The sequence below is a fragment of the Ranitomeya variabilis genome, chromosome 3, assembly GCF_051348905.1.
Source record: "Ranitomeya variabilis isolate aRanVar5 chromosome 3, aRanVar5.hap1, whole genome shotgun sequence".
NCBI lineage: Eukaryota > Metazoa > Chordata > Amphibia > Anura > Dendrobatidae > Ranitomeya > Ranitomeya variabilis.
In genome coordinates, this window is record NC_135234.1 from 287,520,671 (window position 1) to 287,532,852 (window position 12,182).

Genomic DNA, 12,182 nt, shown 5'->3' on the forward strand with positions numbered 1-12,182 from the left:
CATGACTTGCTGATTGTGGACCTTATGGAATTTGTCCTTAAGCACAACTGCTTTACATTTGACAGGACGTTCTACCTCCAAACATCAGGAGTGGCCATGGGCGCTAGATGTGCCCCGGCCCTCGCCAATCTATTTTTAGGTTGGTGGGAGGTGACGAAGGTCTATGTACTGGATGTATTCAGAGATAAGGTGCGCCACTGGATGCGCTTTATTGATGACGTTTTCTTTGTGTGGTCCGGGACGGAGGCTGAGTGTAGGGGGTTTATAGAACTGTTGAATAATAATTCACACAACATCTTTTTGACGTATTCAATATCTCCCTCCTCAGTCACGTTCTTGGACTTGGAAGTTATGGTGGAGAATGGTGCGGTTTTGACCAGACTGTACCGCAAGCCAACAGTCTTCTGGATTTTAGAAGCTTCCACCCTCAGCACACGAAATATGGAGTGCCCACCGGACAGTTCCTGAGGTCCCGAAGAAATTGTACACGGGATGAGGATTTTCGGTCTGAAGCCTTGACACTTACCTCCCGGTTCAGGGAAAGAAACTATCCCCAGAGATGTATATCCTCGGCATTTCAGAGAGCTAGGACCCACACACAGGAGTCTCTCTGGAGTACAATGCCTAAAGTACGGAATTGTGTCCCAAAATTTATAACGAGTTATAATACTCACTGGTCACAAATAGGGGATATATTGCGGAAGCACTGGGGCATTTTGACCAGAGACCTGAATACCTCCAACATTGTTGGGGGAACGGCCTCTTCTTGTGGCTAGGAGGGCGCCTAATTTGAGAGATCTACTTGTTAATAGCCATTACAGGCGACAGACCACCAGGCTTAATCGTGGGATCAGGTTGAGGGGCTCTTTCCCGTGTGAGGATTGTAACACCTGCCCCCACATGGGTCCATATAGGGATCATTTTGATAACCCCATAGATGGTAAGAGATACAATCTTAGGGGATATATTAACTGTAAGACCAGATATGTTATCTATGCCCTTATTTGCCCCTGCCAGCTGGTCTACGTGGGTCAGACCTCCCAAGAGCTGCGACGTAGAATGCAGCAGCATTTTTCTACGATAAACTGTGCTAGGAGTGATAATGGAAAAGGGAAGACCCTCACGCCAGTGGCGGACCACTTTTTAGCACACCACTCGGGTGGTGATGTTAACACACGGGTGGTGGGATTGGAAAAATTGGTTGTTTCTGACAGGGGGGGCTCCCCCACAAAAAGGTTGCTTCAAGCTGAATCACGGTGGATTTTTAATTTGGGATCTATCACCCCGGCAGGTCTAAATGAAGAACTTCTATTCACCGGATTCCTTGGCTGAAATCACTTACCATATTTTCCGGCATATAAGACGACTGGGCGTATAAGACGACACCCCAACTTTTCCAGTTAAAATATAAAATCTTCTTAAAAGTCGGGGGTCTTCTTATACGCCCGTATGTCATCTTATAGGGCCGGTGAATATGTGCCTTTTGGCATGGGGAGTGGTCCCGATGACGAAGAGAGGCGGCGCCTCACAGTAAAGTGTGAGTGGAGTATATCCTCCTCCTATTACCTCATTGCGGCAGCGTGGGGGTCTCTGTGCTGGGAGCGGCAGCTCCTCTTCGTGCAGTGGGTGCTCTGTGCTGTGGGGCGGCGGCGCATCTTCGTGCCGTGGGGCGGCGGATCTTCTTGCAGCGTCGGGGTTCCTCCGGCATCTCCTCCAGGCCCGGAGGCACCGGCAGCCCCATTGCTGTGATGCGGTGGCCTCCGGGAAAATGGCCGCTGCTCAGATTCAGATCTCGTCTCCCGAGATTTCGGGAGACGAGATCTGAATCTGAGCAGCGTCCATTTTCCCGGAGGCTGCGATGCGGTTGCCTCCGGGAAAATGGCCGCTGAAGATGCGCCGCCGCCCCACAGTACCCACGGCACGAAGATGCGCCGCCGCCCCACAGCACGGAGCACCCACGGCACGAAGAGGAGCTGCCGCTCCCAGCACAGAGACCCCCACGCTGCCGCAATGAGGTAATAGGGGGATATACTCCACTCACACTTTACTGTGAGACGCCCCCTGTCTTAGTCATCGGGACCACTCCCCCCCCCACCCACCCACCCACCATATGCACATTTTATCTGTACCCGGCGTATAAGACAACCCCCGACTTTTAAGAAGATTTTGAGGGGTTAAAAAGTCGTCTTATACGCCGGAAAATACGGTACATGGATCTACCGTCAACATGTCCTTTGGGAGTTATGTCTAGAAGAAGGAATCCTGGGTGGTTCGAAAATACTATATCTGATATCGACACGGACCCATGGATATTGAGGATGTGCTGTGGACACGGACTTTTCTCATCATATGGACCTTCACAGGGATCACCATATGGACATGGACCTTATTCGATTTTCATCATATGATCTCCTATTTTTGGGCTGATTCATTATAGGTTTATATATATCAATCAATGGCCAGCAGGTTCATTGGGGTGGTTTCAGACAGGTCATTTGTCAGTTCGTTTTCTGATATTGGCTCATGGGGTGGTGTACTCCTCCTTATTTTTGGCTCATGGGGTTGTGTATGGGGGGTTGGGCTGCTTATACCATGTATGATTACTAGAGACATGCATACGTTGGTTTTGGACATTACTATACATGGTCCCGGTGTATTCTTTTCCTTCATTTAGGAGGGTGGTCTATGGTGTTTAATTGGGGTTTTAGGCTCATTTGGGCTTCTGCAAGCATAATCCATACCATTCTCTTCCCATTTATGAATTGGGGGGGGTCGAGACAAGCGGCCATGGGATCTCTACATCTAGGGGCCAGATTTTTCTATGCGGATTAACTGCATTTGGTCCGGTTTTTCTTATTCCCAGCAGACGGTGTTCCCCTTTGCATTTTGATATTAATATATGGGATCAGGACTGTGGGGGGTTTTAATAGGAGTATAGATATATCTTATGTATTTATATATTTATGTACAATAAAGTGTCTATTTAATCTGTATCTGGTGTTTGATTACATATACCGCTATAGGTTTGAGTGAATGTCATCTGCTGGCTCGTTTGATCCCCGGGGATATGGTGTGGATTGTTTGATTGTATGGGATCATGTGTTGGGTGCCATTGTGTGCCTATATGGGTCCCTTTTTGGACACATACGTATGAAGTTTTGGGCGCCATTTTATATCTATTTTCATCATATTCATTATATTCTAGCCATTATCCCCCACCCCCCTACCAGGCCTGGTGATTACACTTATGCTATTAAATGTATGCCACTCTCCATTTTATAATCTAGTTCTGGATTACCTTTTCCCCTTGGCCTATATGGGCGTGGCGCATATATATATATATATATATATATATATATATATATATATATATATACATATATACATATATATATATATATATATATATATATATATATATATATATATATATATATATATATATATATATATATACACATATATATATATATATATATATATATATATATATATATATATATATATATATATATATATATATATATATATATATATATATATATATATATATATATATATATATATATATATATATATACATATACACACACACACACACGTGTGTATGGGTATGTGCCTTTTCCAACTACGCTATATTATCAGATTGACTCTGGCTTTACTTAGACCTACTGGTCTTGAACTATTTAATATGTAATATGTCCTATGTCCACCTTTTTCTTCTTTCTGTCCTCCCTTGCATCATTTTCCTTGCAGTGCTTGCGTGGGTCTAATTTTCAGCTTGCACGCCTCCTTTTTTCTCTCGACCCGGCATGGACGCACGCAGGCCGGGGGGAGTTATGTACTCTGTCTCTCATGCCCATTGACTGCACGCTTCTCTGCTAACATTGGGCGAGCTGTTTGCGCATGCGCGATTACATCACAGCAGCTCGGTGTGTGAGGGCGGGTTAGTTTACCCATTCCATCGCTGGATACCGTTCTACGCATGCGCGTGTTGTTTTTTGCTTTGTGCTTTCCAGCGTCATGGCCGGCGATTCAGTTCCGGCTCCAGGGCACACCACTGCACAACGGTAGGCTATCTAGTACTAATCAATTATATATATACTTAGGAATTGGTTTCCCTTTCACTTCCCCTGACGAAGCCACATCTGTGAGGCGAAACGTGTGGGGATATGGCCTACTAATCCTCCTGGGTCCTCCAGCCTGTCCTCTCCAAGCATCGGTTTGTTTAATACCCCAGTGTTTTTCACTATGGTATTATTTTTTATGTTGGTGTCTTTAGATGCCCCATGAGCCAACCAGGCAGGGTGGTCTGAGGTTAATTGTTGTATATACTGTTATGGTCTGAGGTTAATTGTTGTACATATTGTTGTGCTTAACTTAACAGGCTGTATTATATGGAGGTATACTATATACCGTATTTTTCGGACTATAAGACGCACCGGACTATAAGGCGCACCCAGGTTTTAGAGGTGGAAAACAGGGAAAAAAAAATATTTGAAGCAAAAAAATGTGGTAAAATATTTAATAACAAATAACATACTATTATATGTGGTGTTATTACATATAATAGTATGTTATTATGTTGGAGGCTGCAGGACCAGTGTGGTGTCTGTACAGTACTATATGAAGATGCTGGAGGGTGAGTATAAGAATGGGGGCACAGGGCTGATATTGAAAGCACCACTCCAGCACTGCAAAATAGCACTGGAGTGCTGCTTTAAAATCCCATGGGAGAACTATAACTCCCAGCATGTCCTTCAGATCCTATGACATGCTGGGAGTTATAGTTCACCACAGGAGTGGCAGAGTGCTTTATTGTGTATTGTAAAGACTAACCTCTTAATTGTGGCAGCCTGCCAGCCTGTGGTGAGGTAAAAGCATCCCATGACTGCACACAGAGCCCTCCCTCTTGTTGCCTCTCCACAGCACAGGTTTTGAGGAAGCCTGCAGATTCTAGTGGGGAGTCTGAAGGACCTGTGATGATGTCAAGAAGAGGGAGGGCTCTGAGCTGCCATGTGATGCTCCAGCCCGCCCACTCCTGACATCACACAGGTCCTGTTTGTGCACAGCACTCGGCATCCAGGCATGGCAGGCAGGTATACAGCGATCTCCTCTCCGCCCTGGCCCCTGCTGCCTCCTCCCCAGGACACACACATCTCCCTAGCTGCTGCAGCAATCAGCGCTGAGGAAGCCATGTGTGTCCCTGCTTAAGTGCAGTATTCATTTGCTGCTCCTGGCTCACTGCTCAGCTGATCGGTGGGCGGGGAGCCGCTAATGAATATTCACTGCACTTAATCATCGGGACCACATGGTTTTCCCAGCGCTGATTCGGGGCAGCGGGGACATCCTGAAGTGGGATAACAGTGCGATCCCACTCACTGCTGCCCCCCTCCCCACATGCTACATCCGTACCATAAGACGCACCCACACTTTCATCCCAAATTTGGAGGGAAAAAAGTGCGTCTTATGGTCCGAAAAATACGGTACCCAGCCTGATTGTAGTGGTATAGTGTTTTTAATTGTTTTAATATGTGCCAATAAAGTATATTGTTATATGACTATTAAGGTGGTGTGCATTTTGTAGTAGTGTCTTTCCTCTTCCCCCTTTTCTCTGTCTAGTTATTCTACTACTTGCACCCTCTATATATAACTTTTGTAAGGTTGTGCGCCAGTTGTTTTGAATTATCTCCGTGTGCGGTTCCATCATTACTCCAAAGCAACATGCCCACTGCCTTGGGGTCATCCTTGATTCCAAGCTTTCATTCACCCCCCACATCCGATCACTGGCTCGCTCTTATCTGTATCTCAAAAACATTTCTAGAATTCGCCCTTTTCTTACTTTCGACTCTGCAAAAACTCTTACTGTCTCACTTATTCATTCTCGTCTGGACTATTGTAACTCTCTACTAATCGGCCTCCCTCTTACCAAACTCTCCCCGCTCCAATCTGTCCTGAATGCTGCTGCCAGGATCATATTCCTCACCAACCGTTACACCGATGCCTCTACCTTGTGCCAGTCATTACACTGGCTACCCAACCACTCCAGAATCCAGTACAAAACTACTACCCTCATCCACAAAGCCCTCCGTGGCTCAGCACCACCCTACATCTCCTCTCTGGTCTCAGTCTACCACCCTACCCGTGCCCTCCGCTAATAAACTCAGGTTAGCATCCTCAATAATCAGAACCTCCCATTCCTGTCTCCAAGACTTTACACGTGCTGCGCCGATTCTTTGGAATGCATTACCTAGGTTAATACGATTAATCCCCAAAGTTTTAAGCGTGCCCTAAAAACGCATTTGTTCAGACTGGCCTACCGCCTCAATGCATTAACCTAACTATCCCTGTGTGGCCTATTAAAAAACAAAAAAAAAACCACACACATAATCAGGTTCCTCGCATCATGTTCTCATACACTTTATGCAGTTAATAGCACTCTGTGTCTGTACTGCTACATACTTAGGCTGTTAACTGGTTCATGCAGCTTTACATGAACACCCGAGCCTTACACTATGGCTGGTCCAAATAACTAAAGCAATTGTTACCATCCACCTCTCGTGTCTCCCCTTTTCCTCATAGTTTGTAAGCTTGCGAGCAGGGCCCTCATTTGTACTGGTATCTGTTTTGAACTGTAATGTCTATTGTCTGTACAAGTCCCCACTATAAGTTGTAAAGCGCTGCGGAATATGTTGGCGCTATATAAATAAAAATTATTATTATAGTGCATAGCTTCAGTAAAGGAGAGAACTAAAGTGCAAGTGTTATGGGCTCATCCACTGCCAATTGCAGATCCAGAGGTGGGCCTGGGGCACGCACTCATAGAGGGGGGTGGGATGAGGAGCACCCACATGGCCAGAGTTCCAGACTGAGTGGTTACATGGCATGTATACACAAGAGAGAGCAGGCTCCATACCGCGGGCCGTCCCAGCCACCACACGCACACATAGCACTACCAGCCGACGCTACACATACACACGTGCACTTACTTGGGCATATTGCTGATGGCGGAATCGTCACCTTTGTCTCTGGCGGAAACCACGCAATAGCCTAGGCGCTTGGTAATGACGTCAAACGTACAGCCTCCTTCCCGCTTCTGGGCAGAGAGACTCCTTAGAAGTTCCCATGTGACGTTGAAAAGACGCTCTCTTTCTGAATGGCTAACGTGACACCGCTCCGCAAAATGGCTATGAGGACGAAGATCGCGTGTCTACAGTTCTTGTGGGAGGAGCCATAAGACGTACTATCGTCGTGCGTCCATCTGGTGATGTCATCACGTGCGGCGCTCAGGAAGCGAGGAGGCCCAGAGCGGCCAGCTGAAGAGCCGGAGACCGGGTCCTAGAATAAAGGGGCCGGGTGCCGTGACGTTTGGGCTGTGAAGGACTACAATTCGAGAGTGAGGCTCTCGGTTAGAGATCACCGAGGTCTTGAGGTCAAAGGTCATCTGCAATCGCCGTGGCGGACAGCACCTGAGTGGGGTTCTTGGCCTGGGCGAAGCAGAGCAGGCCGTGACTGTCCACTGTCTCGGAACTCGTGGGGCAGGTTGATGTTACGGACTTCCTACAGTGGTTCTCAGTGATTTTCCGCAGTGTGAGGCTGCTTCACCATGGATGGAATGGACGTGGATCTGGACCAGGAGCTGATGCAGAAGTTCAGCTGTCTGGGGACCACAGATAAGGATGTCCTCATCTCCGAGTTCCAGCGGCTCCTCGGCTTCCAGCTGAATCCTGCTGGCTGTGCGTTCTTCTTGGACATGACAAACTGGTAAGCGTTCTCCGTCGTCTGCCTCCTCCCCCACTCTGCCCTTGATGTCTGGCGCTGTTGGCAGTAGGTAGGCGTGTGTTAGAACTGGGAAAGTGATGGGGCATCTCCAACCTGCCGTAAACCGAGATTTTGGAACTGACCTGTCTCTTTCAGATGCTGCAAATGCATCCCTTGAGTTTGCTCACTGCCGGATACCCTTCTTACATGCCTCAGATGTGGCTTTAGGCCATGTGCACACGTTGCGGATTAGGCTTAGGAATTTTTGGTGCGGATTCTGCATCTCTTGGCAGAAAACGCAGGTGCCGATTTAATGCATTTTTTGTGCAGATTTGCTGCTGATTTCTTGCGTTTTTTACCCCTGCGGATTTCTATAATGGAATGGGTACAAAAACGCTGCAGATCCGCACAAAATAAGTGACTTGCTCCTTCTTTTAATCCTCAGCGTTTCAGCGTGGAATTTTCCACACCATTAGCACAGTGTTTTTTTTCTCATTGATTTACATTGTAATGTAAATTAGTTGCGGATCTTCAGCATTTCTGCATGGTAAAAACCGCTGCGGATCTGCAGGAAATCCGCAACGTGTACACATAGCCTAAGCCTTCACAGTAAGGGTACCGTCTCACAGTGGCACTTTGGTCGCTACGACGGCACGATCCGTGACGTTCCAGCGATATAGTTACGATCTCGCTGTGTCTGACACGCTACTGCGATCAGGGACCCCGCTGAGAATCGTACGTCGTAGCAGATCGTTTGAAACTTTATTTCGTCGCTGGATCACCCGCTGACATCGCTGCATCGGCGTGTGTGACGCCGATGCAGCGATGTCTTCACTGGTAACCAGGGTAAATATCGGGTTACTAAGCGCAGGGCCGCACTTAGTAACCCGATGTTTACCCTGGTTACCATTGTAAATGTAAAACAAAAAAAACACATACTCACATTCCGGTGCCTGTCACGTCCCCGGGCGTCCGCTTCCCTGCACTCCTCCTGCATCCTGTGTCAGCGCCGGCCGGCCGTACATCAGAGCACAGTGGTGACGTCACCGCTCTGCTTTACGGCCGCGCTTACACAGGATGCAGGAGGAGTGCAGGGAAGCGGACGCCCGGGGACGTGACAGGCACCGGAATGTGAGTATGTGGTTTTTTTTTTTTTTTACATTTACAATGGTAACCAGGGTAAACATCGGGTTACTAAGCGCGGCCCTGCGCTTAGTAACCCGATGTTTACCCTGGTTACCCGGGGACCTCGGCATCGTTGGTCGCTGGAGAGCTGTCTGTGTGACAGCTCTCCAGCGACCACACAACGACTTTCCAACGATCACGGCCAGGTCGTGTCGCTGGTCGTGATCGTTGGAAAGTTGCAGAGTGTGACGGTACCCTAAAGGCAGATGGAACAGTTATCTCTGAGCAAATTGTGAGGGCTGAACTTTTATCTGCTTCACTTTAGCATTTAAGAAGAGGTTGTTTAGCAATGACCAACTCCTTTAAAACCATTTATTAAGGTACCACTGTGAGAATTTGTTTAGTTTGGAAGCCCAAATATTTTTATTTTGACTTCTTGTTCAGGAGCATGAAAAGAAGACTAGAATATATTTCTAATGTACAATAACAAATTATATTGTGGTCCTTTGTTAGCCATAGAAATCAATGTGAATACTTTTCTGCTCAATTATGACAAAAGTATTCTAGGAGTGATACCGTTATTGGCTAAAAATTAAATATATTTGCAAGCTATCAGAGCACAGTGGCTCCTTCTTCAGGCAAGATTACAAATAGATTAATAAGCAAAAGACACAGCATTTTAGGGATAGTACAGTAGGACACCTGATTCTGATTGCATACAGGACACCTACTGTAGTAGGACATGTTTTCACTTTATTACTATTAGCTTATGATGTCTGATCTGTACCTGAAATCTTTCATCAGCACGTTAGATTTAACACATTCCTACCTCATATAAATATTGTTTTATGGTGGCCAGATAATTCCAGCTATGTGTAATCTATTCACTTGGTAATTGTTATGAATAATCTTTTATGTATGCAATCAAAATCTTTTCTATACTAATAATTATATTGCACGCTTTAACATACTTAATCATTTATTTGATTTGTATGATTAATCGCTCACCATTTAACTTAAAGGGAACCTGTCCCCCCAGACCCCGGGCGGTTTTAACTAAGGAGCCATCTTGTGCAGCACTAATGCTGCGTTCTGTGAAGGTGGCTCTTTTTTGGGTGGTCCCTTCCAATGCTGCAATATTACTTTGTATAATTTGCCCGCCATACCTTTAGTCTTTCGGGGGGTCACGTCTTTCCCCCGGACACAAATTCCTCCCAGCCATCATTCAGCCCTTCCGTGCCCATCATGTCATGTTAGAAGAAGGGCAGTGCAAACTGCGCATGCCCAAAAAAGGAACTTACAGCGCAGGCGCTGGGGACGTTAATGAAGGCAGAGGAGGCGGCGCCCAGAGGGGCTGAGTGATGGCTGGGAGGCGTTTGTGTCCGGGGGGAAAAGACGTGCCCCCTGGATAGACTAAAGGTATGCCGGGCAAATTATACAAAGTAATATTGCAGCGCTGGAAGGGACCCCCCCAAAAAGAGCCACCTTCACAGAATTAGTGCTGCACAAGGTGGCTCTTTTAGTAAAAAACGCCCGGGGGAGGTGACAGGTTCCGTTTAAGCATTGCTCATATGCATTCTGGCTGCGTCTTAAGTCATGAGGTACCTTATTGTACTTTAACTCCTTAACGACCGCTGATATGATTTTTTAGCGTCACTTAGGAATAAGAGAATAGCGCTGCCCTGCAGCGGCAATTCCTGCGGATGTCAGTTGTACATGACAGTTGTTGCAATGGGGCCACGATACCCCCTTAGTAACGATCGGACCCCCGCTATGAGCATCACGGGTCCCGATGGTTACAATGGTACCCTGAGATGACCCCAGGGTATGGTGGCCTGTGAGATCCAGCTGTAAGCTGGCTCACAGGTTGTTAGTCATCAAGTTGAAAATAATACATGTCCCACAGTATTATTGGGACTAATTTAAAAAAGCAAAAAAGTTGCATAAAATATGTATAACAAACACTAAGCACACACAAACACTAAAAAAACACAGTATCGCCGATCCTAGAATGACCCACTGTATAAAACCGGCATGTTACTTATTCCGTTTAACTAACGCCGTTAAAAAAAAAAGGCAAAAAATGTTGCTTTGTCATCATATTGACTCTTAAAAAAACGAATAAAAAGTAATCAAAAAGTCGTATGTATGTGTATAATATATATTTAACCCCTTTCCGACCTGTGACTGTGACACAGCGTATGCATCATGAAAGTCGGTGCCAATCCGACCTGTGACGCATATGCTGTGTCACAGAATGATCGCGTCCCTGCAGGTCAGGTGAAAGGGTTAAGTGTAATTTCAACCCGCCCTAGAGGAACAGGGGAGATTGGTACTTCAGCCTAGGGGGTGGCTTCAATCGCTCTGATTGGCTGTTGAAAGTGAAACAGCCAATCAGAGCAATTTGTAATATTTCACCTATGAAACGTGAAATATTGCAATCCAGCCATGGCCGATGCTGCAATACCATCGGCCATGGCTGGAAACCCTGATCTGCTCCCCCGCCACCGATCTCCCCAGTCCTCTGTCCTGTCCTGCCCTGTCCTGTAATGTACTCCGCTCCCCTCTGTCCTCCTGTCCGCTCCCCCCATGCTCCGATCCCACCCCCCCATACTTACCGAGCTCCGGTGTCCGTCTTCTCAATGGGCCCCGCCATCTTCCAAAGACGAATCGGCCAGCAGATTCATTCCAGGTAGATTTTGATGACAGGTTTTATCACAGTCACAGTGATCAAAATAAAAAAAAAAAATAGTAAATGGACACCCCCCCCCTTAATCACCCCCATAATCACCCCCATAGATAGGGACAATAATAAAACAAAGAAAATATATTTACTTTTATTTTTCCACTGGGGTTAGGGTTATGTGTACATGCTGCGAATTGGCCGCTGCGGATTCGTAGCAGTTTTCCATCAAGTTTACATTACCATATTAAACCTATGGAAAACCAAATCCGCTGTGCTCATGGGAAAACGCTGTGTTGTATTTTCCGCAGCATGTCAATTCTTTGTGCGGATTCCGCAGCGTTTTACACCTGTTCCTATATAGGAATCCGCAGGTGAAATCCACACAAAAAACACTGGAAATCCGCGGTAAATCCTCAGGTAAAACGCAGTGCCTTTTACCTGTGGATATTTCAAAAATGGTGCGGAAAAATCCTCACACGTATCCGCAACGTGGGCACATAGCCTTAGGGTTAGGGTTGGAATTAGGGTTAAGATTAGGCTTGTGGTTAGGGTTATGGTTAGGATTGGGGTTAGGGGTGTTTTGGGGTTAGTGATGGAGTTAGAATTGAGG

At 46.4% G+C, this 12,182-nt stretch overlaps 2 protein-coding genes across 4 annotated transcripts in view; one reads left to right on the plus strand and one right to left on the minus strand.

Annotated features, from left to right (window-relative positions):
* SNRPC (small nuclear ribonucleoprotein polypeptide C) overlaps positions 1–7,120 on the minus strand; it is a 180,184-nt gene extending 173,064 nt beyond the window's left edge. Inside the window, exon 1 of the mRNA XM_077295542.1 lies at positions 6,990–7,120. Coding sequence (XP_077151657.1) covers positions 6,990–6,997 — 8 coding nt within the window. The 5' untranslated portion in view covers positions 6,998–7,120. The remainder of the gene's footprint in view (positions 1–6,989) is intronic.
* Positions 7,121–7,433: 313 nt separating this feature from the next.
* Positions 7,434–12,182, plus strand: part of ILRUN (inflammation and lipid regulator with UBA-like and NBR1-like domains) — a 618,006-nt gene continuing 613,257 nt past the window's right edge. For all 3 annotated transcript variants that reach the window (XM_077295540.1, XM_077295538.1, XM_077295539.1), the window contains exon 1: positions 7,434–7,764. In XM_077295540.1, coding sequence (XP_077151655.1) covers positions 7,607–7,764 — 158 coding nt within the window. In that variant the 5' untranslated portion in view covers positions 7,434–7,606. The remainder of the gene's footprint in view (positions 7,765–12,182) is intronic.